Source organism: Chionomys nivalis, chromosome 7, assembly GCF_950005125.1.
Source record: "Chionomys nivalis chromosome 7, mChiNiv1.1, whole genome shotgun sequence".
Classification (NCBI taxonomy): domain Eukaryota; kingdom Metazoa; phylum Chordata; class Mammalia; order Rodentia; family Cricetidae; genus Chionomys; species Chionomys nivalis.
The window spans coordinates 44,607,741-44,632,528 of NC_080092.1; the positions used below are offsets into that span (position 1 = coordinate 44,607,741).

At 46.8% G+C, this 24,788-nt stretch overlaps 1 protein-coding gene across 1 annotated transcript; it reads left to right on the forward strand.

Annotated features, from left to right (window-relative positions):
• The first annotated feature begins 3,388 nt into the window (after window positions 1-3,388).
• Window positions 3,389-23,631, forward strand: Trim16 (tripartite motif containing 16). Its single transcript, XM_057774852.1, has 6 exons — window positions 3,389-3,950; window positions 10,600-10,695; window positions 16,373-16,606; window positions 18,275-18,440; window positions 18,766-18,861; window positions 20,983-23,631. Exons 1-6 carry the CDS (start codon window positions 3,450-3,452, stop codon window positions 21,564-21,566), a joined length of 1,677 nt encoding a protein of 558 aa, XP_057630835.1. The 5' UTR covers window positions 3,389-3,449; the 3' UTR covers window positions 21,567-23,631.
• The last annotated feature ends 1,157 nt before the right edge of the window (window positions 23,632-24,788 follow it).

Here is a 24,788-nt window from a genome sequence, read left to right on the forward strand (position 1 = left end):
GACTATAAGAGAATCCATGACGTTATATCTTCAGTCTTCCGGTGTTGAGGTGTTGAAGGGCCTTAAGGGCATCTGAGGGTTGGGGAGATGAGTTCCAGTCCTTGGTACTGGGGTCAGCGCTTGGGCCTAGCAGTGACATCCCGAAGACTCTGCTTTATAGGTTAATGTTGAAGCAATTCAGACATTTTGTTGACTCCTGTGGTCCTAGAGGCTTGAGATGGGCCTATAGAGAGACCGCTGTCTTCCACTCCATGTCTCTGTAGCATTGTTCCCATTCCCAGGGAACTTGGGCACACATTTAGACCTTCTTAGACATAGTTCTCCAGGAACCAAATCAGAACTGTTTTCCAGCCTTGGCTTCGGTTGGTGTCTCAGTTAAGAGATTTGGAGAAGGCACATGATATGCCACGTGAAGTTGGGGCCCACATTTAAGTATCACATGGTTGTGTGGTATCTGTTAACTCGGGGCACTGATAGAGAGACAAGCACTGCCCATGTGCTGCATTAAAGTGTTAGCAGAGAGGGTTAATGGAAGACAAAGGCTGGGAATGAGGCAGTGAAGGAATGTGGGGTTAGTGGGTGCCACTTGGAGATGGCAGACTCGGTTCTTTCTCTCCCACGTTAGAGGCTGTGAAGTGAGACAGTCAGGGCAACCACTTGGCTTCCTTCTTCTGAGAAAGAGCAGAGGCATGTGGGCAAACTAGTTGAGCTTCTGGTAAGTACTAAGTCATTCTGGAAATGTCCGTTGGTATTGAAGAAGTGTCTGAGAATGAACTAGGCTGGTTGGGCAAGCTTTCTTCTCCTGGCTGGAGATATAAAAACCATGAAATTGGGTTCTGGGAAGCATCTTCTGTGGATCTTCTGAGGGTGGTGCACTTAGGAACAAGGACACTTGGGTCACTTTACATGGCTATAGTGCAGACACTAGGAAATCACAGTATGGGTGTTCTATGATGTTTTCAATGTATGCAGGGCTGCACCTGGGATGAGCTTGCAGTCTTGCAAGTACTCCGATTCTCTTGGGTTTTTGACCTGGGCTGCTCAGAAATAACTTTGGGTCTGTCGAGTTTAACTCCAAGGATGCAGACGCCATAGCAGAACAACCCCAATTCTAAAGTCCAGGGCTCACTGAACCCAAACTCTTCTTTCTATTCCAAAAGTTCTCCAAACCCACCTGAGTCCTTATAGGGACCTGAACAAATCCTGGGGGGAACTTAGAACATCTCTTGGATGCAGAAGTTGGGGGTACATGTGCCCTAGAATGATCCTGCTTTTAAACAATGTGTTGTGGCGTGCCTTATCCGGGGGAGCTCTTTCTACTTGCTTCCCACTTCATCCTCTGACCACTTGCCATGAGCAGAGTTTCACCCCCTCCTCGCCCTCTAAACTCACACACTGTGTTACAACCCTGATATCTCAGACCACGACTGCATTCAGAGGTCGGCCTTTGAAAGGTAATTAAGGCAAACTGAAGTAAGGCAGCGCCCTAATCCAGCCTCACTGATGTCTGTCAGGACACAGATAAGCATGGGACAGATGGTGTGAAAACAGGGGAGACACCACGATCCAAGGAGTGAGGCCTCCGATGAGGGCTATGGCTGTCTCTGTGCTTTCCTCTCACATTGCAGAAATGTCAGGAAATTAACCGATTTCTGTTGTCAAAGTCAGCCAGTCTGCGGCACTTTGTTATGACAGCCTGAGAAGGTGAGGATGCTCGATCTAGGAACACTTTTATTTGATGGATGTAGGGCTAGGTTAGCACTTGACCCTCCCTGGAGATCACGGCCTGGAAAGGCTGTGTGGAACCATCTGTGAAGGAGACAGTGTCTTCCCTGGTCTCCTTGACTCTTCCCCACCATCACCTATCCCCAGCCAGCTCCAGGAATGCACTAGAAGCTGACACTGGAGGGTCAGGATTAGAATCGTGCATCATGTCCCGCAATTAGGAACCAGGTTGCTGCATAGGATGGCAAATGCGGAGACCAGGAGTTTTGCAAGAGAGAAAAAATTATATTTGAAGGCAATTGAGGTGGGCACAGAGGGAAGAAGCGCAATCAAGGGCAAGTCCTGGAGGATGGGGTCTGGTGACATTTGTGGGATAAATACGCAGGGTGGGGGAAGGGCGGTCAAGGTGATGTGCTTGGTCTTCATGGCTCCCTGTGGGATGCATGGTCAGAACATGTCAATGTTAGAATGTTCTGAAGATAGAAGTTCTGATCCTCTAATGCCAAAAGGTCACCCACTGGGTCACTTGTTCAGATCCAGATGAGTCAGTTTCACCAAAAAGGCCTTCGAGTTTCAGAGGAGTGACCCTGGCAACCATTATCATCAGACTCCACGTGAGAGGCACCCATGGGAGAGAGTGAAAGACCCAAGAACTGGCCCAGCTGTGTGGCTCCTCAAACAAGAGCGTTTAAGAAAGTCAACTTGAAGTGGGGCTAGGATGATGGTCCAGTGGGTAAAGCACTTGCTAGGCATGCGTGAGGACCCGAGTTTCATCACCAGTGCCCATGCAATGATGCTCCATGCAATGGTGCTCCATGCAATGGTGCTCACCTGTAACCCCAGCACTGGGGCAGCAGAGACAAGAACATCCCTGCGACTTGCTGGCCAGCTGCTCTAGATGACCTAGCAAGTTCCAGGTTCACGGACAGATTGTCTCAAAAGATGAAGTGCAGAGCAACTGAGAAAGACACCAGACTTTGAGCTTTGTCTGTCTGTCTGCCTATTTGTCTTTCAGTCTCTCTGTCTGTCTGTCTTTCACACACACACACACACACACACCTATACACACAAACCTACACACACATAAACAAAAATAAAATAGAAGTCAGCTCGTCAGCAAGTTATTAAAAGCAAGAGAAGCTATTATTTATTTATTTAGGTCATAGTTTTTGTGGTGGTGGGGGACCAAGCTGGTGGCTCATTTAGGGTAAGCAGCTGCTCTACTGTCAAAGTTTGTGCATTTTGGATCCCTTTAAAACATGCAAAGCAAAATATGGCTTGTGGGAACACTCAAATCCACGTAGGCTTCCAAAAGAACTTGGGAATTCCTCTTGCTGTTTTCCAGACCCACAGGAACACGTGGTCTCCCGCAGAGCCTTTGGAAGACCAACTATTTCCATCATAAGAATAGAAGTTTCTGGGCTGGGCTAGGAGTGGGAGAAGTCTGAACCAGTGAAGAGACTTCAGAGCCAAAAGGATGTCCTGAGCCTGAAAATCTAGCCGCCTTGTCACTGTAGCTGGCTACTGGCCAATCCGGAGGAGCCCGGTCTGGTCTGAGTAACTGAGCTTCCTCGGGAGGGAGGGAGGGAGGAAGGGAGGGAGGAAACAGTTAATGTCTCAGGGCAGCTGCAATCAGCTGGGCGTGGCTCTTTGGTCTGACTTGGGCTACACAGCTCCTGAGCCAAGGGGCAGAGGAAGGACGCCTTAGTCCGCAGAGCCTCCAGATGGCTGAATTGGAGCTGCTTGCCCCAGGGCCACTGCCTGGGATCACCGTTCACCCTTTGGCCCCTCTTGGCCCAGACCCTGGGTCAGCTATCCCAGTACAAGAAGAGGACGTGGACTCTCTGGGGAAGCCAGGAGAAGAAACCCAGGAGCAGAGCTGTGATCCCGCAAAGATCAGTGCTCCTGGTGATGAGGGAGAGGGAGAGATCCTGTGTGACTTCTGTCTTGGGGCCAGCAGAGTAAAGGCGGTGAAGTCTTGTTTGACCTGCATGGTGAATTACTGTGAGGAGCACCTGCGGCCACACCAGGAGAACAGCAAACTGCACAGCCACCAGCTGACGGAACCTGCAAAGGACCAGGATCTGCGGACCTGCCCTCTTCACCACAGCCCTCTGGTTGCCTTCTGCCACACACATCAGCAGTGCATCTGCCAGGAATGTGGCGAGGATGAGCACAGGGGTCACAACACCGTTTCCCTGGATGTAGCCCGCAGGAACAAAGAGGTGAGTGATGGGGTCTGTTCACATGGGTGGGGTCAGTGGGAGACGGTGTCCCCAAGCAGGGGTCGGACATGCTGCCATGCCTGGCTCTTTGGATGTCACTTTGTGTTTTGAGTTCACAGACAAGAACTTTAGCTTGTAGTGCTTGGGTGTTGGTCTAGTGTAAGTCAATATCTATAGCCGGTGGCTTTGGAAACAAAAGCGGGTCACTGTCCCCATCTCTGTGTCCCCGGTGCGGTGCAATCTCTATTGTCTGTGTCCCTGCATGGGAATTTCCTCCCGTTTCTTGTGTTTGGTAACGTGTATTTGGGTGTGGGCTGTAGAAGTTTTGCCTCAGGAGGGTGATATTTCTCCCTGCAGGATCTGTGAGCCACAGACGCTATCAGCCCACAAAATACAAACCTTAGCGGAAGTCCAAGAGAAAAGAATAAACCTCAAACTTCATTTCTCTTTTTCTTTTTACTGCAAAAGAAGCCAGTCTAAAAGGCTGCAGTGGAGTTAAAAAAAAAAAAAAAAAAAAAAAAAACAAACAACCAAGATAACAGCATTGAAACACACACTGAGGTTAATGCCAAGGACGACTTAACTTACTGGCAAATAAAAGTTTCTTACCAGATAGGGTTATCGGGAGTGGCGGGGAAATACTGTGCTCTAAGTCTGACACTTTACTTCCATCAGATGAAGAAACCATTTCTGGAGCACTGCTCACCTTTGTCCTAAAGCCAAAAAACCCCCGATGAGGTCTCGGGGCACGGACTCCGCAGCTTCACCTGCCTTCTTGCTCCCACTTTGAGTCTTTCCCAGCAGGAAGTGGGATTGACTCCTGTTCCCTAGGTCCTGCTTCACACCCAAGGCCGTTCCTTCTGTGCACTGCTCACAGTTGACAGGGCCACGTGCTCTTGGGCAGTAAAGGGAAGAGGTGCCTGGGTAAAGGACTTTCCTCACCAGGGTACCAGAGGTGGACTCTCTCTAGTCCTGCTGGGCGTTGTTCTGGAAAGTTCTGCATTCCAGATACTAGTGAGTCACCATTTCCGGCTCGGGAAGCTACTTGTCAACTGTGTCTTGTGTTTCCACTATCAAGGGAAGTCCTGTAAGGAAAGTTCAGAAATCAGCAAAGGCATCTGAGGAAAGGACCCCGCCCAACTGAGGGAAATAGCCCTTGAAGGGTACTGCCGCTTCAAAGGCCTTTTTGTGCATTTTCCCATCAGAAATTTCAGTAATTATTGTGACAGCTCTGACTGTCTCTACTGTCCTTGTTCAAGTTCACACAGGTGAGTGAGGCAGGGAAGCTTTTGGAATGCCACCTTAGTGGAGAAATGTGAGGGAAAACTCAAATTGCAATATTGTAATTTTAATATTTATTTATCTTATATGTGGGAGTCTGTGTGTATGTGGGTCTATATATGTGTTTATGCATGTGGAGGCAGAGGCTAACTTCAGGTATGCAATGAAATATGATTATATGTACCCCCTCCCATCCCCCTCCACCTCGTCACAATATGTCCCCTCCCAACTTATTGTGGTTGGTTGGTTTGTTTGTTTGTTTGGTTTTGGTTTTTAGAGGCAGGGTTTCTCTGTGTAACAGCCCTGACTGTCCTTTCCATCCCGTGTCCTTAGTGTTAATCCAGAGAGACAGTTTACTCTGAAGGCTCGGCCACACTCTGAGCGGCTCAAGTCTTAGAAGGCAAAAGATTTATTACAAGGAGCCCAAGAGCCCCCAGTTCATAAGACAGTACCTCGAAGAGACAAGCACCATTAGGACTGTTTTGAAAGACTTAACTAGACATACTGAAGATTCCAGAGACTCAGTGTCCCTTTCAGCTGGCCTACACCTCCTGCAAGTAAACTCACTTTCTGAAGGTCACTCTGGAACCAGCCAAGGGCTAATAACTCGTGCAGGCATGTTGTGTACAGGAAATGGCAAAGTAAGGTCAGTTGGGAGGGCACAGAGTGACGTCAGGTGTGTGAGTCCTTTCTGACATGCCCATGATTCCCACCGGTTAGAATGATGATGAAAACCAGGCGTCGAGAGCTGGCTGCACCTGACCGCTGGTCCATCCTGATGAACTTCCAGAGCTCAGTTGCTCCTAACAGACCTCAATGCTCTTCTCGGCTCTAGTTCATTGTCCTGAGGCTACTTTGATCTTGTCAGAATCTCACGCCTGCCAGCGTGGAAATGAGATCTCCATCTCTGCTATCATCCCCAGCCCCCAGCCCATGAGTGTGTGTGTGAAACTTAAGTTCTTGGGACTCCTTTTGTTATTTTTACTCTGCCCCCCAAAGTGTGTGTGGTTCCCTCCTGCTCTTCAGAGTGCACTTGATGGGTTAAGTGGGACGCTGGCTGTACTGTGTGCCCTCAGGGAATTTGGGCACAGGAAGGTATGACACATACTATGACTTCATGGCATACCAAGAGGTTGGGGCAACACAACTCTACGTGTTTGAAGTGGGGAGCCGGCCTGGAAGTGAAGTCAGGCCAGTGCTCCTCAGAGAGGGAAGGCCTGAGTTAAGCCATGCCTTAGGCCTTTGAAGACCACTAGTTCCAGGCCACCAGCTCAAACTTAGTATTGATTTCAGAAGGTCAAGATGGACCCTGATTGTACACACAAGATGGATCTGTGAAGAGAAGGTACCAACCATCTGAGAACTGGAAGGTTTTGAACTCTCACCCGCCATTACCCAGTCTGTTTGCTGGGAGTCCATAGGTGCTACAGGGCCATGCAGGGTAATAATTTCTCACGGAAACCCAAACGAGGTCCTTGGGGTCAGTATTATATAACTTGCTTACTCATAAGCACCAGACTATCCCACTTCGCTTTCCAAGAGCCAGGAGTGTGTGGCTTAGCTGATCTTATTGGCATGCAGCAGGTCCCGGTCCAGCCGCGGAGGAATGGAGACACAGTTCAGCTCTAACTCTTGTCATCCTAAAGGAAAGTTGTCCTTGCAGCAGAGCAGAAACTAAAAGACGCTACAAGATCCTCCAGCCAGGAACAAGGCCTCAAACTCCAGTCAGCTCCTTTCCCAGTGCTCGCCTACTCTGTGCGCTCTGCGAGAAGACCCGGCTGTCTGGGCTCCCAGGTAGCATTGCCCAGCTCTCAGGCTGCGCTGTGGCCTGGATGAGAGCAGGGCCACTCTCTTAGGGGACTCTGAGGTCAGAGTCTCAGGAAGCCCTTCATTTATTTTCTTTCTTTCTTTCTTTCTTTCTTTCTTTCTTTCTTTCTTTCTTTCTTTCTTTCTTTCTTTCTTTCTTTCTTTTCTCTCTCTCTCTCTCTCTCTCTCTCTCTCTCTCTCTCTCTCTCTCTCTCTCTCTCTCTTCTTTCTCTTTTTTTCCTTAGCCCATCATTTTCTAGGAACAGGAATAATTGGAGACACAAGACTCCCAGACAGCCCCGCCTTTTGTGGTAATCGAGAGTGCTTTCCTTCCTGGTGACTCAGAGGGGTCCTCCTTTGGTGCGAGGCATCCCTTTCTTTTTTTATGGAAGTTTGAGGGCAGAGGCCCGAGAAGCCCCTTGCTGGATACCCTAGGTGTCTCTCGAAGGGATAATGGCTTCAAAACACCCTTGTGGTATCGCTGCTCAGATGAACCAGGTTGCTAGGGCATGCTCTGGTGTGTGTCTTCCGATTCCTTCAAACGAGCAGCTCGCCTTTCCTTCCTCGACCCCGGGACTGGGTCATTGCAAAAGGTTCCAAGATTGTCCTCAAATAGGCAAGGCACCTCTCCTCTCCTTTCCCCACTCCCCATTCCTAGGCATCAGATCTCAAGCGTCAGGGTGCCATGACGCAGGTACCCTCAGCTTTATTCCAGAGACCTAGGATTTTAGCAAAGTCTGCCTGCGGGCCCTCCACAATGTCTCCACGTTCTGCCTACAGTTGTTCCTTCACTGTGTGTGTGTGTGTGGTGGGGCAGGGATGAAGGGAAGTGTGAAACTCCCCCAGGCTTTGTGGGAAAGCAGCCAGATGCTTAATTTATGACTTCTGAGGTTTATTGGGCATAAAAACTTGGTTGGAAACACAGACCAAAGCTATTAAAAGTACTGAGAGAGCTGCTTATTAAGTGTGTGTGTTTTGCTGTCTCACTGAGGATGTAGGAAAGTGGCAGTTCCTCTGAGGTTTGTGCTTAGGTACTCTATGTTGGCAGATTGTCTTTTTGGCAGATGATGGTGTCCTCTGAGCCCAGGAGACAAGAGTGAAGAGTCAGGACAGGCAAACCTAAGATTCTCAGGCAGGCACTTGCTTTGACTTGGGCCTGGGTGGGGTAGGGAGGGCAGAACTTGCCTCCAGGTGCAAACACAGAGCAAGAATAGAAAGCAGCTATGGGAGCAAACATGGTGGTGACCGATCACAGAAAGGATGACATTATTGACTTTCGGCTCACTTACAGTGTACCTGGCTCTGTAGAGATCTTATTAATTTCACTTAGTTTGTTATCTCAACCTGAGAAGTAGACATTGTATCCCTATCTCCCAGGTAAAGAAATGTATATTTAGAGACATTATGTTGTGAAATAATAAGAAATGCATAGATGTCGGTGGCTTTTCTTGGTGTTCTGGCTGGATACCTGACAAAGAGCAGCTTAAGGAAGGTAGAGTTTTTGCTTTACAGGTTAGGAGGGGTGCAGTCTGTCATGGTGGGAAGATAAGGTGGCAGGGGCTTGGGCAGCTGGCCACACAGAGCAAAGCCTGGAGCGATGACTCAGCAGTTCAGGACACTTGCTGCTCTTCTGGATGACTCAGCTTCGATTTCCAGCACCCAAGTATTCAAACACATGAGACTCTGGGAGACATCTCACTTCCAAACCACAACATTCTGTCTATCCTTGACCCCCGCAGGTACATGGTTATATCATAATGAAAAATACAGTCATTCTAACTTCAAAAGTGCCATAGTCCTCAATAGTCACAGTACTGTTCAAAAGTCCAAAGTGGCTTCCGAGACTAAAGGCAATCTCTTTCCTGGAACTAGTTCTTGTAGACCAGGCTGGCCTTGAACTCACAGAGATCCGCCTGCCTCTGCCTCCCAAGTGCTGGGATTAAAGGTGTGCACCACCACTGTCAGGCTAAAGGCAATCTCTTAACTGTGGGCTTCTGTACACTCAAATGCAGTTTACACGGTTCTGATAAACAAGGGACAGAGTAAATATTCTCACCCCGAAAGGGTGGAATGGGGCATAACAAGGAAAAATTAAGCCAAAGCAGGGTTAAAAGCATATCCTAAAGCTTCATGCCCAGTTCTGAGGCTGGGATGGAATCATCTGGGTTCCAGATGAACCCCCTATTCTGCTGACTGCAGCACACACAGCCTTTTTCCTGGGCAGGTTGCGTTCCATGTCCGCAGCTTTCCTCCACAGATATCTTATGACTCTGGAATGTCCCCAATTTCAGCTTCTGGTGTAGGAGGTCTTCTTTCTATGTGTTGCTTTCATTGGTTGAATAAAAACTGCTTTGGCCTTTTGATAGGGCAGCCCTTAGGTGGGTGGAGTAGACAGAATAGGATGCTGGGAAGAAGGGAAGTGTGGCAGACTCCATGGCTCTCTTCTCCGAGACAGACACTGGTTAGACTCACGCAGGTAAGCTATAGTCAAGTGGCAATACACATTAATGGAGATGGGTTAAACTAATATGTGAGAGTTAGCCAAGAAGAGGCTAGATATAATGGCCCAGGCAGTGTTTAATTAATACAATTTGTGTGTTGTTATTTCAGGGTATAAGCTAGCCAGGCGGTGGGGCACAGCCCGCCGCTGCTCCTCCTTACAAGCTCCCCTTCATACGGTGCCCCGTCAGGGTCTCTGCCATACACTGCCTGACCGCACTAACTTTCTGGAATCCTGGTGCAACCCTCCACGATCCTCTTATTCTTGCATTATCATGTTTGTAAAACCAGGACCATGTGGGTGGGGTTGCCTGGCTCTACTGGCAGCTCAAGGTGTAGCTCAGCTCCTTGAACGACAGCTGTAGTGGGCCCTGTGTTCATCACTGGCTGAATCTTCTTAGATAAGTCACCAGGCAGTTGTTTCCTAGCGGAGAAGCCTTGCTGTGACAGCCTCAGTTCAGAGCCTCTCAAGTATATTTGCATCTTCAAAACCGGGCCCTTTCGATGAAAAGTCTTGCTCTCAAAGCACTTTCTCAATGTCCCATGCAGACCAGCGAGGCTTCTCTTCGATATGGCTAACCCCTTTATTGACTGCAGATCATTTAGAACACTCTTGTCTGCATCTTTAATTTCTCATGCTAATTTCCTTGACAAGTTGCGTATTTTTCCTACCCGCTCACGGCCCTCTCTCACTGCAGACCCGGATGAGAGTGGTGAGCAGTAACCGGGACTCAGCCTGAATGTTACTCTGTCCTGAGATGTCCTCTGCCTGACAAATTGAACAAACTTCTCAGGACACAGACAGAATGCAGATTCTATGCATTTATGAGCGGGACATAAATGACCCTTATCTCAGCACAGTTCACGCAGTCCCAGGAGGCCACTAACACCTGTCTGTCCCTTTGTGCCTCTAGGGTGGTTTCTGAGATCAGCTTTAAAGGTCATGCTCTCCTCCCAGGGCAGAGAGGCAGGGATGCGGAAGACAGAAAGTGCTATCGTCCTTGGGGACTATCTGTACACACCAGACTCTTTGCTCCTGAATTCTCTCCTTCTTCCTCCTCAGGCTGACCTTCGGTGCATGCAGCTGGAGCTGGAACAGAAGCTCAAGTTGAATGAAAACGCCATTGCCAGACTCCAAGCCAACCATAAGTCTGTCTTGGTAAGGCTGACTCGGGTGACCTCTCTGGCTTCAGCATACTCGGCTGCCACTGCAGGGGTAGCAAGACCCATTTGGGACTATAGGACATGGGTTAAAGATCCAGTAGAGGTCTCAGCAATTGAAAGTAGTAGGCACAGTTGGCCACATTATGAGGTGCCTTCACCTTGTCAGGATTTCTTATAAAATTGACGTAAGCAGGATGAAGAGATGGATCAGGGGTTAAGAGTACCAGATGCTGTTTAGGAGGACTCCAGTTCAATTCCCAGAACCCATGTGATAGTTCACAACTGTCTTTACCTCCAATTCCAGGGGATCTAATGACCTCTTCTGGCCTCTATGAGCATCAGGCATGTGGTACACAGACATAAATGCAGGCAAAGACCCACAGACATAAAATAATAGTAAGAATATTTTTAAAATTGACTTAAGTTTTAAAACTGGTTAAATGATTCACCTTTTAATAATATGAAATACACCCGGATTAGTCTTGAACTAACAGTTTCTCTCTCTCTCTCTCTCTCTCTCTCTCTCTCTCTCTCCCTCTCTCTTTCTCCCCTTCCTCTTGGGTGGCACACACTCTCTCTTTCTTTTGACAGTTTCACTTTGTAGTTCACACTAGCCTAGAACTCACTATGTCGAACAGGTAGGAACAAATTTAGCAATCCTCCTGCAGCAGCCACTCAAGTGCTGCTGGGATTACAGACACACACCAGCACATCAGGATTATATGTTTTCTTAACCAACGGAAATGTGTGTGCGCTTGTGATTGGAGGTGTTTAGTCAGAGCTCCAGGAACTTTGTGTCCCCTGGCTTCTTCTATCCCAGTAAGCTGATCTGCTGGAAGCTGGAAAAAAGAATCAAGAACTCCTAGATTAGTCAGTGGCATTTGGTGAGGCCAGCGCTATGACAGGCAACTTAGCTTTAGTCTCTTCTGGTTTGATTTCAATTTCCCAATAGTAAGTTCCATAAATACCTCTCACTGATGACAAGCCAAGAGTCACCACTCGGAGGAGAATGTAGGACACCTGCCCTGTGGCACTGAATTGGAAATATCATCTTGCATGCTGAGAATGAATGATTCTGTCTACTTGACTCTCCACCAGTCACCCACACTTTATCCACTACCTATTCACCTACTCATCTATTTATCTACATGCCTGTCCGTCCGTCCATCCATCCATCCATCCATCCATCCATCCATCCATCCATCCTCCTATCCATCTACTCATCCATTCATACACCCATCATGCACCCATCTACCCATCCATCCATCTATCTACCCACCCATCTACCCATCCATCCATCCATCCATCCATCCCTCCCTCCCTCCCTCCATCCATCCATCCATCCATCCATACACCCATCTACCTATCCATCTATCCATCCATCCGTCCATCCATCATCCATCCATCCATCCATCCGTCCATCCACCCATCCTCCTATCCATCTACCCATCCATTCATCCATCCATCATCCACCCAACTACCTATCCATCTATCCATCCATCCATCCATCCATCACCCATCCATCCACCCATCTATCCATCTAATTATCCATCACCTACCCACTCACTTATAAATTTGTTCTAAACTAGTATCCAACTTAATTTCTGTCTCCTGAATGTTTATAATTAACTAGGAGTTGAAGGATAAAACCTTCCTTACCAACAGCTGTTAGGTCACAGACCTTCTAACTACTGTGTTTTCTGTACCTCCTAGAAGTAAGGCCACACCCCTGCAGTCTCTCCTTCTCAAGGCATACAGCTGATAAGCCCTGCCTCTCCCTTGCAGCTGCAGGATAGGTTTATGGTCCTACTTTGTGCTTCCCTTCATGCCCCTTGGCATGTAGGCTAAGTCAGGTTAGGTCACAGTGTAGCACTTAGCCCTGCTCTCCATGAAAACCTATGGGATGTTGGGACTCCCTTTGTTCCAGGGGCCTCAGGGAACTGACATACCTAGAGAGTCCTGCCTCTCTCTTCTGGGTCCTGCATGGCTGCAAGATGTCATGGGATGCACGCTCTGACAAAAGCTAGGCCGTCTCTAACATCAGATATCAGTGTCCTCTGTTCAGACCTCATTTTCTTTGTTAAAGGGACAGTATCTTCTAAAGAAGGAAAAAAAGTTGCTCCTGTAAAGTCTCAGAGACTTGATCTGCAAGTTCTGGATGATTTGGAGGATCCCACAGGGCACTGTTATGGCTCTTTAATCTGACTCCTACTTAGTTCCCATAAAGACATGGTGGCCAGAGAGATAGTGCAATGGCCCTCATACGCCAGGAATGTGGAGACACACAGAGAGATGTTAAGACTGTCTCGGACTCTTCCAATTGACTGGATGGGAGAATATGGGATTGTTGTTTTCTTGTCGGAGAATGATTCAGTACATTCTGAATGGGTGTGTGCACATCCTCAGATTTTTAAAACCATTAACTACTGAATTTGCATTGCATATTTGTCATGGCTTGGGAAGTAATTAACATCGTTCACACATTTCATTAATATGCAAATAAACATTTCCCAATGGGAAGGTGTAGGAAGGAGATGCCACAGCAGGAGCCCAAGCCTCATCCACCAACATCATCCATCATCAATATCATCCATCCTTAGGCTAGCCTTCATCAGGATGGCCTCTGATGGAATGGGGAAGGATATGGCCTTGAATTTTGTCTTCAGACTAATGCCATCTAGCCTCACATAACTGTTCTTTCCTGAGGAACCTACATATTGTAACTATGGAGGCTCTTTTCCCGTGACACCCTCATATTGATTTCCATGTCTTTTTCTGTGCCTGTATTTAGAGTCTGTTTAAAAAGTGGCCATAAGCCAGAGAAGCAAAGTCAAGCAGCGCGGCACTGCACTGGTCGTGTTAACACCACTTACTAGTCTAGGAATTCTTGACTCTTCTCCAGTCTCTAGTATGTAAGACTTAGGAATCTACTCTGCTCAGACAGCCCACCTTCCCGTGATAGAAGCAGCCCAGGTACATACAATTCCTGGATCTCTGAGTGAAAAGCTACACTCCACCCCTACCAGGCAAACATACCCTGGTTCAGAAAGCATATACAAGCTTGTCATGGTGACCCACACCTGTAATCTCAGCGCTTGGGAGGTTGAGACAGGAGGATTGCTGAGAGTTTAAAGCCAATCTGGATAGGGAGTGGGCAGGACAGGGAGTTCCTACTTGCTTCTGTGACTCATGAAACATGGATTCCTACTACCTGATGGGTGCGAAGGGTGGTTGAGCCAGAGAGCTGGAAAGAGTTACTTAATGTGGAGCTTGGATGAGATACCAACAGCTCTACAACCCCCACTCCAACCCCTTAAAGCAAAGGCTGTAAGCAAAACTGACTTGTCTTCCAAGGTGGATTCCTCCATCTTTTCTTTCATAGTCTATTTTCAGTATTAAAATATACTTTAACAATTAGATTGAAATCCAGTCATGTGCTGAGACAGTGTACAATGATGAGTCCATATTCCATGGAGATATATATATATATATATATATATATATATATATATATATACATATATATGCTTGAGCTGAGTTCTTTGTAAATGAAAATAAGTTTGTTTGGCTCAGTTTTGGAGGTTCATGATCGTATGTGTACAAGGCGGTTTCTGTGAGGGTCTCATGGTGGCTAATGCCGTTGTGACAAGAATGTATACAGAAGAGAGACAGAGAGGCCAGAAGAGCAAGACTCATTTTCGTTTGTTTGTTTGTTTGTTTCTGAGACAAGGTTTCTCTGTGTATCTCCAGCTGTCCTGGAACCCACTCTGTAGATCAGGCTAGCCTCAAACTCACAGAGAACCACTTGTCTCTGCCTCCCTGAATGCTGGGATTAAAGGCGTGCACCACCACTGCCCAGCTAAGACTCACTTTTTTTTTTTTTTTTTTTTTTTTTTTTTTTTTTTTTATAACAACCCTTTCACAGGAACTCATGAGGGTTGGGGCCCAGGAAAACTACCTCAGTTCCTCCCGAGGGTACAGGCAGAGCCCTCTATGACTCTTCCATTTCCTTCCACTGCAATGCCTGACACGCTGGGAACCCAGCAAATGGACAAACCGCATCTGAACCATGGCTGTGATCAAACACATGGATGCTGATCATAACTCTCTGATTTGGGGCAAATCACTGGTGTGTCTATTTTCTCATCTCAGCGACAGGGAGCATCACGGTGCCTTCTTGTTAGTGTGGATGCTAAGAGATGGGACGTTTGCCCCAATGTCTACAACAGAGCAGCACTGACTCATTCTGGTTGCTGCGCTTATAATTCTATATCATCGTACAAGTAACCAGACGGGTAGCAAGGGCCCCAGACTGCCTCACGCTGCCCTGGATCCTGCACATGACCACTTATCCCAGGGCTTTTCCTGGTCTGGGCTGGAGGAATTTGGAGAAACTGCTCTCTCTCTTTCTTAATGGTACCACAGCGTATTTGCTTCCCGTTCTATCCAGCCCTAGTCTGAGGAAACCAGCAGATAATGGAAAAGCTGACGTGCAGTGAGTGTGTGGGCATTCCATATACTCTTCAGGACCCTCTCCAGGAAGGATGCCCCTCGCTCTCTTCCCTTCTTCCATCAGCCGTAGATCACAAAGACTGACTGGAGACTGTGCTCTCCCAGCATCTCACTCCAAGGTCCCGCCTGAACCAGGCAGTGGCTCTCCTATCTGCTGCCATCTTTCCTTCTTGCCTTCTCTTTCCAAAGCTGTTGGCTCCACCGGCACCATGACAGCCCTTTCCTGACCAGGATACTCATTTTGAGTTGCTGCCTCCTTGGAGAGTGGGGTGCTTGTGTGCCTCCCTGAAGACATCAGCTACTTTCACTTCCCTCGGAAGCCTGATGTAGGCCTAGCCCTGGCCCTAAGTTAGAAGAACTGAAAACAGAACCTGGAGAGAGACCTCATCTATGTGGGCAGTGGGGGTGTAGAAGATGCTGAGGCAGGCAGAGAATGGACCCTGGGCTATTGGGTGGGGATATGGGGATTAGTACAAAGGAATCTATATCCAGGACTGTCTCCGGAAGTGCACTCAGTGATGTGCAAGTGTTTGGGTACCACAGTCACCAACATTTTCTAAACCTTCATGGGGACTGCCTGCTAGAGACCCTGGAATATCAGAGGCACCTTTGGCTCAGCTAATGGTCATTTAAACAAGGCATAATTTAAACAAGGTTAAGAATGCTTACACAAAACAGCACAATCATTTCTCTCTTTCAAAATATATTTATCAAATACACTGAACACTAGTACTGCCCTTATGACAATCAGGACAGCGGTTATCACAACCTGTGGGTCGTGACCCCTTTGGGGTCCAATGACCCTTTCACGGGGGTCCTGCATATTAGCTGTTTACATTATGATTCATAACAGTAGCAAGACTACAGTTATGAAATAGCAATAAAAATGTTATGGTTGGTGGGGTCACCAGGGCATGAGGAACTGTATGAAAGGGTCACATATGGCATTAGGAAGTTTGAGAACCCCAGAATTAGTGTATACCTAGAAGAGCACATCTACTTTCCCAGGAACCCAGAATTCCCACAAACACAAAACTGTCTCTTACGGTCTGGTGTCCCTTAATCTTTGGACTTCTCAGCTTCCTGGTTATGGGTGTTGTGCTCTGACCATGCTGGAAGACTGACGGAGTCTCTCCTGCTTCCCACTCCTCCCCTACCAGGTGTCAGTGTCAGAGGTGAAGGTGGTGACTGAAGAGAAGTTTGGGGAACTCCTTGCAGCTGTGAGGAAGGCCCAGGCTGATGTCATGCTGTTCTTAGAAGAGAAGGAACAGGCTGCCCTGAATCAGGTCAATGGCATCAAGACCCACCTGGAGTACAGGAGCATCGAGATGGAGAAAAGCAAGCAGGAGCTGGAGAGGCTGGGCGCCATCAGCAACACTGTGCTCTTCCTGGAGGTACGGAGGCTGGGGGTGAGGCCGGGACCCTCCTCGCATCCGGCCTGAGACACACCCGTGAACGGGATTGTCTTTTCACACAGGGAACTGTAGAAGCAGGAGAGTCAGGGCTTGATTCATCAGGAAACAGCAATCCAGGAGGGACAGAGAGAATCGCGCAGAGTTGGGACGACCCTGGAAGGGGACTCACGTTCTAGGTTCTGTATGCGGCGCCAGATGGAAACCACCATGTGCAAAGACGAGACTGTGACAGAGCATGACTGGCTCAAGGAGCCAAGGCGCTTTGACAAGGAATGGGTGTGGGGTCTGCAGTGACGCAAGATGAGCCTGGCACGGCCAGACCAATGTGCAACCATGAAAGACTTTAGGTAGGGCAGTGAAGAGCGCAGAGATCTGTTTCCTGACAGACTCTGGCAGGTGTGCGGAGGTTTGCATCGCAGTGTGGGACTGGAGAGACCCGCTGCTTTTCAGACTGGGCTGTGGCCACTGGGGTAACTGAGGAGGGCTTAGCAAAGGGAATGGAATTTTCCGTCTCACAACGTATCATGTACATGGGAGGCATAAATCAGTTAACCTAGGTCTAATGACCATGCCATCTTGCAGGACAACGCTACACATTGTTTTAGATCTGTCACTAGATACCACTGTGAAGCATTTTTAAAAAGCCACCCAAACTCTCAAGGGTATTATATTCCTCACTTACCAAACCAACAGGTCGGAATAAAGAATCTGCAACTTTTCTTTCAGTTTTACTATTTCAAATACAAACAATTTCTTGCTTTTGCTTTTAAACAATTCCCTTCTATTTGCAGAAAATCAAATACGGGGAAAATCAGAAATATATGAAAAAAAAATGCTTGTAACCTCAGTACCCAAAGACAGCCATAGTTAATCTTTCAGAGAGTGAGATATACCAAATAAAAAACCAAAAACCAAAAACCAAAACAAAACCAACCAACTAACCAAACAAACAAAAAACAAATGTGGATAGTCTCTTTCTTTCTCTGCTTTGTTTTGCAATTCCAAACACAAAGAAAACATGGAGATTCATTGGGTTGACAAGGACTGAGGGTTGGCTTGGGAATCTCTAGATGTAGCAGCAGTAGCCGGTTCTTCCATCCTTACTACAACCTGTACTTAAGCTATGGAAAGAGAAAGAATTCAGAAATGACCGAGGTAAGAATGTTCTTACTCTTTGGTCCTCAGTCTGATTTATATATGGGAGCTGTGTGTAATCATACATCTTTTGACAATAAGAAACCCACTTTCCAGCTGGGCGGTGGTGGCACAGGCCTTTAATCCCAACGCTCGTACTCAGGAGGCAAAGGTGGATGGATCTCTGTGAGTTTGAGGCCAGCCTGCTCTACAGAGTGAGTGCTAGGATGGGCTCCAAAGCTACACAGAGAAATCCTGTTTTGGAAATAAAAAAAAAGAAAAGAAAAGAAAAGAAAGAAAGAAAGAAGAAAGAAAGAAGAAAGAAAGAAGAAAGAAAGAAACCCATTTTCCCACTTGATTTTAAGAAGATCCACTTCCTCTGTAGGGCCCCGAAGCATAGAAAACACTTTATATAGACTTTCTCTGTGAAGCACACATTGCCATCAGCCCATTTCACAGATGCAGAAAGAGATATGCTGAGAAGAGCTGCCTGACTCTGTTTCCTTCCTGCAGGAGTACTGCAAATTTAAGAAGACTGAAGAGGCTGCCTCCCCCAGCATTTACATAGGGCTGCGGGATAAACTCTCAGGCATCCGCAAGGTCATCACAGACTCAACCCTGCACTTAATCCAGCTGCTGGAGAGCTATAAGGAGAAGCTCCAGGAGTCTGCCAGGGAAGGTGAGGAAAGAGGGACTCTGGGAAGGAAGGGAGAAATAAGCCTTTCAAAGCCGTTCCTTGGCTAGGCCATTAGTGATTCTTCTCTCGGCTTCATAATCTGTCATATTGCATCAGTGTTTCTGGGACTTCTCAGGCTGCTGATGCCTGGGTTTTGAGTGGCTTCTGTGTCAGCCTGGGGTCTTCTCCAGTAGGGGTTGTCTGGTACATGGAGTGTGCCCAGGTTCCCAGGCACCAGACCCTCCAGAAGCCTGGGCAAGGGCAGCCTGTTTCTTGGGTTCTCCCAGTTACCTGTACAGGTGCTATTCACAACTCTCTGATTTTCTAGAGGAATATGACATCAAAACTCAAGTGTCTGCCATTGTCCAGCGCAAGTATAGGACCTCAAAACCTGAGCCCAGAACCCGGGATGAGTTTCTCCAATGTAAGTAGTGAAAGGTATCCCCTTCTGCATGCTGATGGCACTGGATTGCTGTTCCAAAGCAAGAACCATGGTGTCTTATAGAGGATTTAGGTTCTTCTAACCTAAACGATATAAAGTCTCTAATTGAAAGATTTCTTCCTGAAGTAAATTAAGAAACACAAAAAATGGATAAAAATTCCTGTCACTCAGTTTCTCTAAAATGTTGATGTCATACATAACTATGATACATCATGTAAGAAATTAGCATTGTTGCAATATTATTAACAACTTTGCAGATTTTTTTTCCTAGCTGTTCTAGTTACTTTGTGTTGCTGTGATAAAACATCATAACCAAGGCAGTTTATAAAATATAAAATAAAGTGTTTATTGGGAGTTGACAGTTTCGGAGGGTTAGAGTCCACGACCATCATGTCAGGGAGCATGGTAGCAGGCAGGCATGGTACTGCAGCAGTAGTTGAGAGTTTACACATTGAGAGACAACCTAGAGGCAGGGAGAGAAAGAGACACTAGGAATAACGTGGCCTTTTGAAAGCCCAAAGCCCATCTCCAGTGACACCTCTCCTCTATCAAGCTTACAACCCTAATCCTTCCCAGACAGTTCCACTCACTGGGGACCACAAATTCAAATAAATGAGCCTGGGGGGTGGGGGGCATTCTCATTCTAACCACCACATTGGCCCAAAGTTGAACTCAGGAACACAGATGTGTGTTCTGGTTTCCTTTCTGTTGCTGTGACTACAGCCTGAACAAAAGTAGCTTGGAGGAGGAAAGGGTTTATCTCATCCTACCTTTTTGGGACACAGTCTATCATGGAAAGTCAGGGCAGAAGTTCAAGGCAGGGACTTGAAGCAGAAACCACGGGGAATGCTGCTGGACAGCTTGTTTAATCATAGCCTCGTGCTTATTTTAACCGAGGGCTGATGGCGCCCACATTGGGCTGGGCCTTCCTGGATCAATTAATAATGAATACTACCTCCCCAGACTTGCCCACAGACTAATTTGATTGAGACAATTCTGTTGGGGCTTTCGTCTTAGGTAACTTTAGGCTGCATCAAATTGACAAAGCTAATCAGGACCCATGTTCTCATGTTTTCTTAATCCTCTCCAGTCTGTATCAGTCCCTCAGACTTTCTTTGCATTTCATGACTTGGCATTTTGAAATGTACTGTCCATTTATCACATAGGTCACTTTTAAGTCTGCCTTGACAAAATCTTATTATTATTGCATTGATGTGGTCTGGCAGCATTTTGATTTTTGTCTCAGGGTCTCCACATGTATGTAGCCCAGGCTGGCTTTAAACTCTTGGTCCTCTTGTCTCTGCTTCCCAATTAGAGATTAAAGATGTGTGCCCATACCCAACTGTTACCATTTTCAAAAGCACTGTATTTATAGCCAGACATGGTAGAACATGTCTATAACCTTGGCAACCTCTAAGCATAGCACTCGTGAGGTCAAGGTAGGAGAATGGTATGCTCAAGGCCAGCCTAGGATACGTGGTGAGACTCTAAGGCAATTGACCAACCAATCAGGGCTGGAGAGATAGTTCAGTGGTTAAGAATACTTGCTACTCTTCCAGAGGATCCAAGTTCAATTCCTAGAACCCACATGGCAGCTCACAATTGTCCAATTCAAGTTTCAGGGATCTAACATCCTCTTCTGGATTGTGAGGGTACCAGGCATGCATGTGGTGCACAGACATACGTGCAGGCAAACATTCACACACAACCAATAAAAGTGCCCCATTCCTAAGCCGTGCTTTGTGATAGAACACATTTAAGAGGCCTATCATACATACGGTATCATACATACATACTGTAGACTTGCAAAAAGGAAGTATCCCCACCACCCATATACAAAAGCAAGGCCTATGATATATATGACGCTACACATTAATCAGCATGATTTAGCCATTCCATGGTGGAAACATATTTCCAAATACCATGTGGTGTATAAGAAATGCAAGCAAATGTCTATATGTCAGCCAGAGCTTAAAGTGACATGGTAGTCAACAGTTCATCTCACCTCCCAGCAGAAGGAACTTTACTGCAGTCAGCTAATTTTTTGTAGCATCCTTCTGGAACATGCAGCTGGGTTTAAAGCTGTCTTCTATGTTTCCTCAGATGCATGTGACATCACGTTTGACCCAGACACAGCACACAGGTACCTTCGCTTGCAGGAGGACAACCGCAAGGTCACCAACACCACGCCCTGGGAGCACCCTTACCCGGACCTTCCCAGCAGGTTCTTGCACTGGCGGCAGGTGCTGTCCCAGCAGAGCCTGTACCTGCACAGGTATTACTTTGAAGTGGAGATCTCTGGAGGTGGCACCTACGTCGGCTTGACCTGCAAAGGCATTGACCGTAAAGGGGAGGAGCGAAACAGCTGCATTTCCGGAAACAACTTCTCTTGGAGCGTTCACTGGAACGGCAAGGAGTTCACAGCCTGGCACAGCGACACAGAGACCCCGCTCAAGGCTGACCCTTTCCGGAGGCTCGGGATCTACGTCAGCTTCCCAGGAGGAACCCTTTCCTTCTACGGCGTGGAGTATGATACCATGACTCTGATCCACAAGTTTGACTGCAAGTTCTCAGAGCCAGTCTACGCTGCCTTCTGGCTGTCTAAGAAGGAAAACGCCATCCGGATTGTGGATCTGGGAGAGGAGCCCGAGAAGCCTGCTCCGTCCTCTGTGGAGGCTGCTCCCTAGATTCTAGGATCTGCCTCCCAGACTTTGCTAACAGTGAGGACTGGCAGAGTTGGTGTTTTAAGGTGGTAGCTGGCTCTAGGAACTGTGTGGGTCCTGAATGAACGAACTTTCCTGCCTGCTTCTCATTACAGTTCATGCACAAATGCAGAAAGTCTGAGCACTAAAGCCTCCCCTGAAATCTTGTAGTGATGGGTCTGCTCAGGTCATTGTCACCCTTTACCCAGGATTTATGACCAGGGCTCTTCAGAGCATAGCAAGACTGCACAGGAATCATAATAAATCACAAACACATCGTTGTGCATTTCTTACGGACTTGACGGTGTCTGGAGTGTTTTCTCTGTGTTGGTTCACGTCATCTTCATGGTGTAAATGTTTATACTGTCCTCATGCTAGATAGTAAGAGACAGTGCTAGGACAGTTAGCTAGCTTGTTCATGGTCAGTCTGGCCACCCAGTAATGAGGCTTAGAGCTAGGCTTAGTCTGGGCAGGATGTTGTTGAACTTGGGACCGTGTGTTATGTTTACCTCATTAGATCATTGTGGTTTGAAAGAAAATGACCCCCAAAAGGAAGTGGCACTGTTAGGAAGTAGGTGTGGCCTTGTTGGAGGAGGTGTGTCACTGTGGGAGTGGACTTTGAGCTCTCTTTTCCTCAAGCTTCCCTCAGTGTGACAGTCAATTGACTTCCTGTTGCCTGCAAGGCGTAATCATGCTCCCCATCATGATCATGATAGACTGAACCTCCGAACTGTAAGTGAGCCCCCTCAAGTAAATGCTTTTCTTATAAGAGTTGCCATGGTCATGGCTTCTCTCCATAGCAACAGAAACCCCTAACTAACATTCAACAGTCATGGATGTTATGGATAAGGGCTAACCCACATGCTAAACTGCACAGCCAACAAGCAATGTCTTCGCATCGCTCTTAAGAGTTTGCTCATCTTTTTGCATGTGCCACGCTCAACCTGACTATCCAGCCTTTCACCATCCAAGCCCTCAGCCCTCACACGCAGCAGCCCGTTATGGTTTTGAACAGCAAGGTTTAGAATAAATGTTTTAGTGAGGTCCTTTAGGGAGGAGCCTTTGTCCTCTCCTCTAAAGTTACCCAGACTTCATGGACTTGTCTAGTTTTCTTGTGCAAAGGACTAGTTCTTCGGGAGTTTGGGGAGAGTACTCACCTCGCCTAGGAGCCATTCCCATGTTTGTGCTAAGGTCATACCTCCTGCCACGGTTCTCGTGTCTCCCCGACACTCTGTTGACCACTTCATTCTCCTTCAGACAGATGACAAACATCCCCCAAGCCTTCAGGCACACCATCTTAAAACAGATTTCTATAGCCCTAACCTGAAGTCCCAGGTGGAATTTACCAGAAATATTATTTCCGTGTCTTTTCCCATGACCCGTGTCAAGGCAAAAATCTCTTCCTGTTCAACCAGTCTTGTGATCCTGTCTCAAGAGTGCTTTGCTTTAGAATTAGACTCTGCACCTTGGTCTCTAAGGATGTGGGCAGTGTGACATTTCAGGGCTTTCGCTTCTGTCTTCACCTCTGCCGTGCGGAGACACTTTCATGCTCGGTCATCTAGCACAGTGCCCTCCCTAAGAAGCAGATTTCTGGCAGATTCCACCGTCTTCTCTCAAGTTTGAACCTTGTTGGTAGATACAATGATTACGACGGGGCCAAATTCAGAATGTTGCAGATTAGCTTCTGGGTTTAGTTACACACCAGTTACTCGGGGGCAGAACTCGAGGGTTCAGTGGCATGGTCTGCTGTTTTCTTCCTTTCCCACTGAACACAACGAACTACTTTTTCTTTTCTTTTTACTTGAGATAGGCCCTTGCTATGTAGCCTCAGCTGGCCTGGGATGCACTACCTATCCTCAGCTGACCTCAGACCCACAGTTCTCTTTTCTCACTTTCAAGTGCCTGCGTTGTAAGCATGAGTTACCAGTGTGATGCTCAACTCGGTAAAGGACCTTCCCAGGAGCAAAATCCAATGTCTGAATTTCTTGGATCTAGCTGTTAATGAACACTCTTTGAAAGGGAAAAATCATATCATCTTGGCCTGCCCCTTCCTTTTTTTTTTTTTTTTTTTTTTTTTTTTTGGTTTTTCGAGACAAGGTTTCTCTGTGGTTTTGGAGCCTGTCCTGGAACTAGCTCTTGTAGACCAGGCTGGTCTCGAATTCACAGAGATCTGCCTGCCTCTGCCTCCCGAGTGCTGGGATTAAAGGCATGCGCCACCACCGCCCGGTTGCCCCTTCCTTTTTTAAGATTAAATTTCTTTGTCTTTAATTTTAGTTTTAATTGACACACAATGAGTATGTATGCTTATGGAATTCAGTGTGGTGCTTCAATACCTGTACATAATGTATAATAACCAAATCAGAACAACTAACATGCCTATCGCCCCAAATATTTATTCATTTGTTGTGAGAACAAATCCTGTCTCCCTATTGTTTTGAAATAAGCCTGCTCTGTATTATTATTGTTATTGCTGGTAGTTGCCATAGACTATCTGATAAATCATTTTAGGACTCTGCTTTAGATTAATATAGCATCTGTGAGACTGTTGTTTCCAGGAGATGTTTTTGAGACAGAGGACTCATGAATGCTGAGATTACAGGTGTGTGCCACTGTGTCTGGTTTACTTGGCGTTAGAAACAGAACCCGAGGTTTCATGAATTCTGTGCAAAGCACTCTACCAAATAAACATCTCCAGTACTTAAAAAAATACATTTATTTATTGACTGTGTGTGTGTGAGTGAGTGAGAGAGAGAGAGAGAGAGAGAGAGAGAGAGAGAACCATGGTACGCATGTAGAGGTCAGAAGACAACTTGTAAGCCATTTCCGACCTGAACTTATGTTTTTTTTTTCACCTCAGTATTACCACAAAGCCAGGGATTTTGTACCACCAAACATGATTTTTCTTAAGAAAAAAAAAAAAAAAACTGTCCTCATCTCTACCATTCTCTCCAGTTTCTCACAGACTCAGCGTCCTGAAATGTCATTTGATTAGGCCAAAATATCCAAGCTCATAAAAAAAGAGCCATTTAACTATTTCTTTACCTGGCTTGAACTTCTGTTTTTCTTACAGCTTTTGCCCAGTAGTTTTCAGGTTTAAGATTCCTTCTGATGTAATATATCAAAGCAAAATAAAAGAGTCTCACATATTTGCTTGCTTTCTGCCATTTGCCTCAAGTGATAGACATACCACTTTTCATTTTCTTCGAA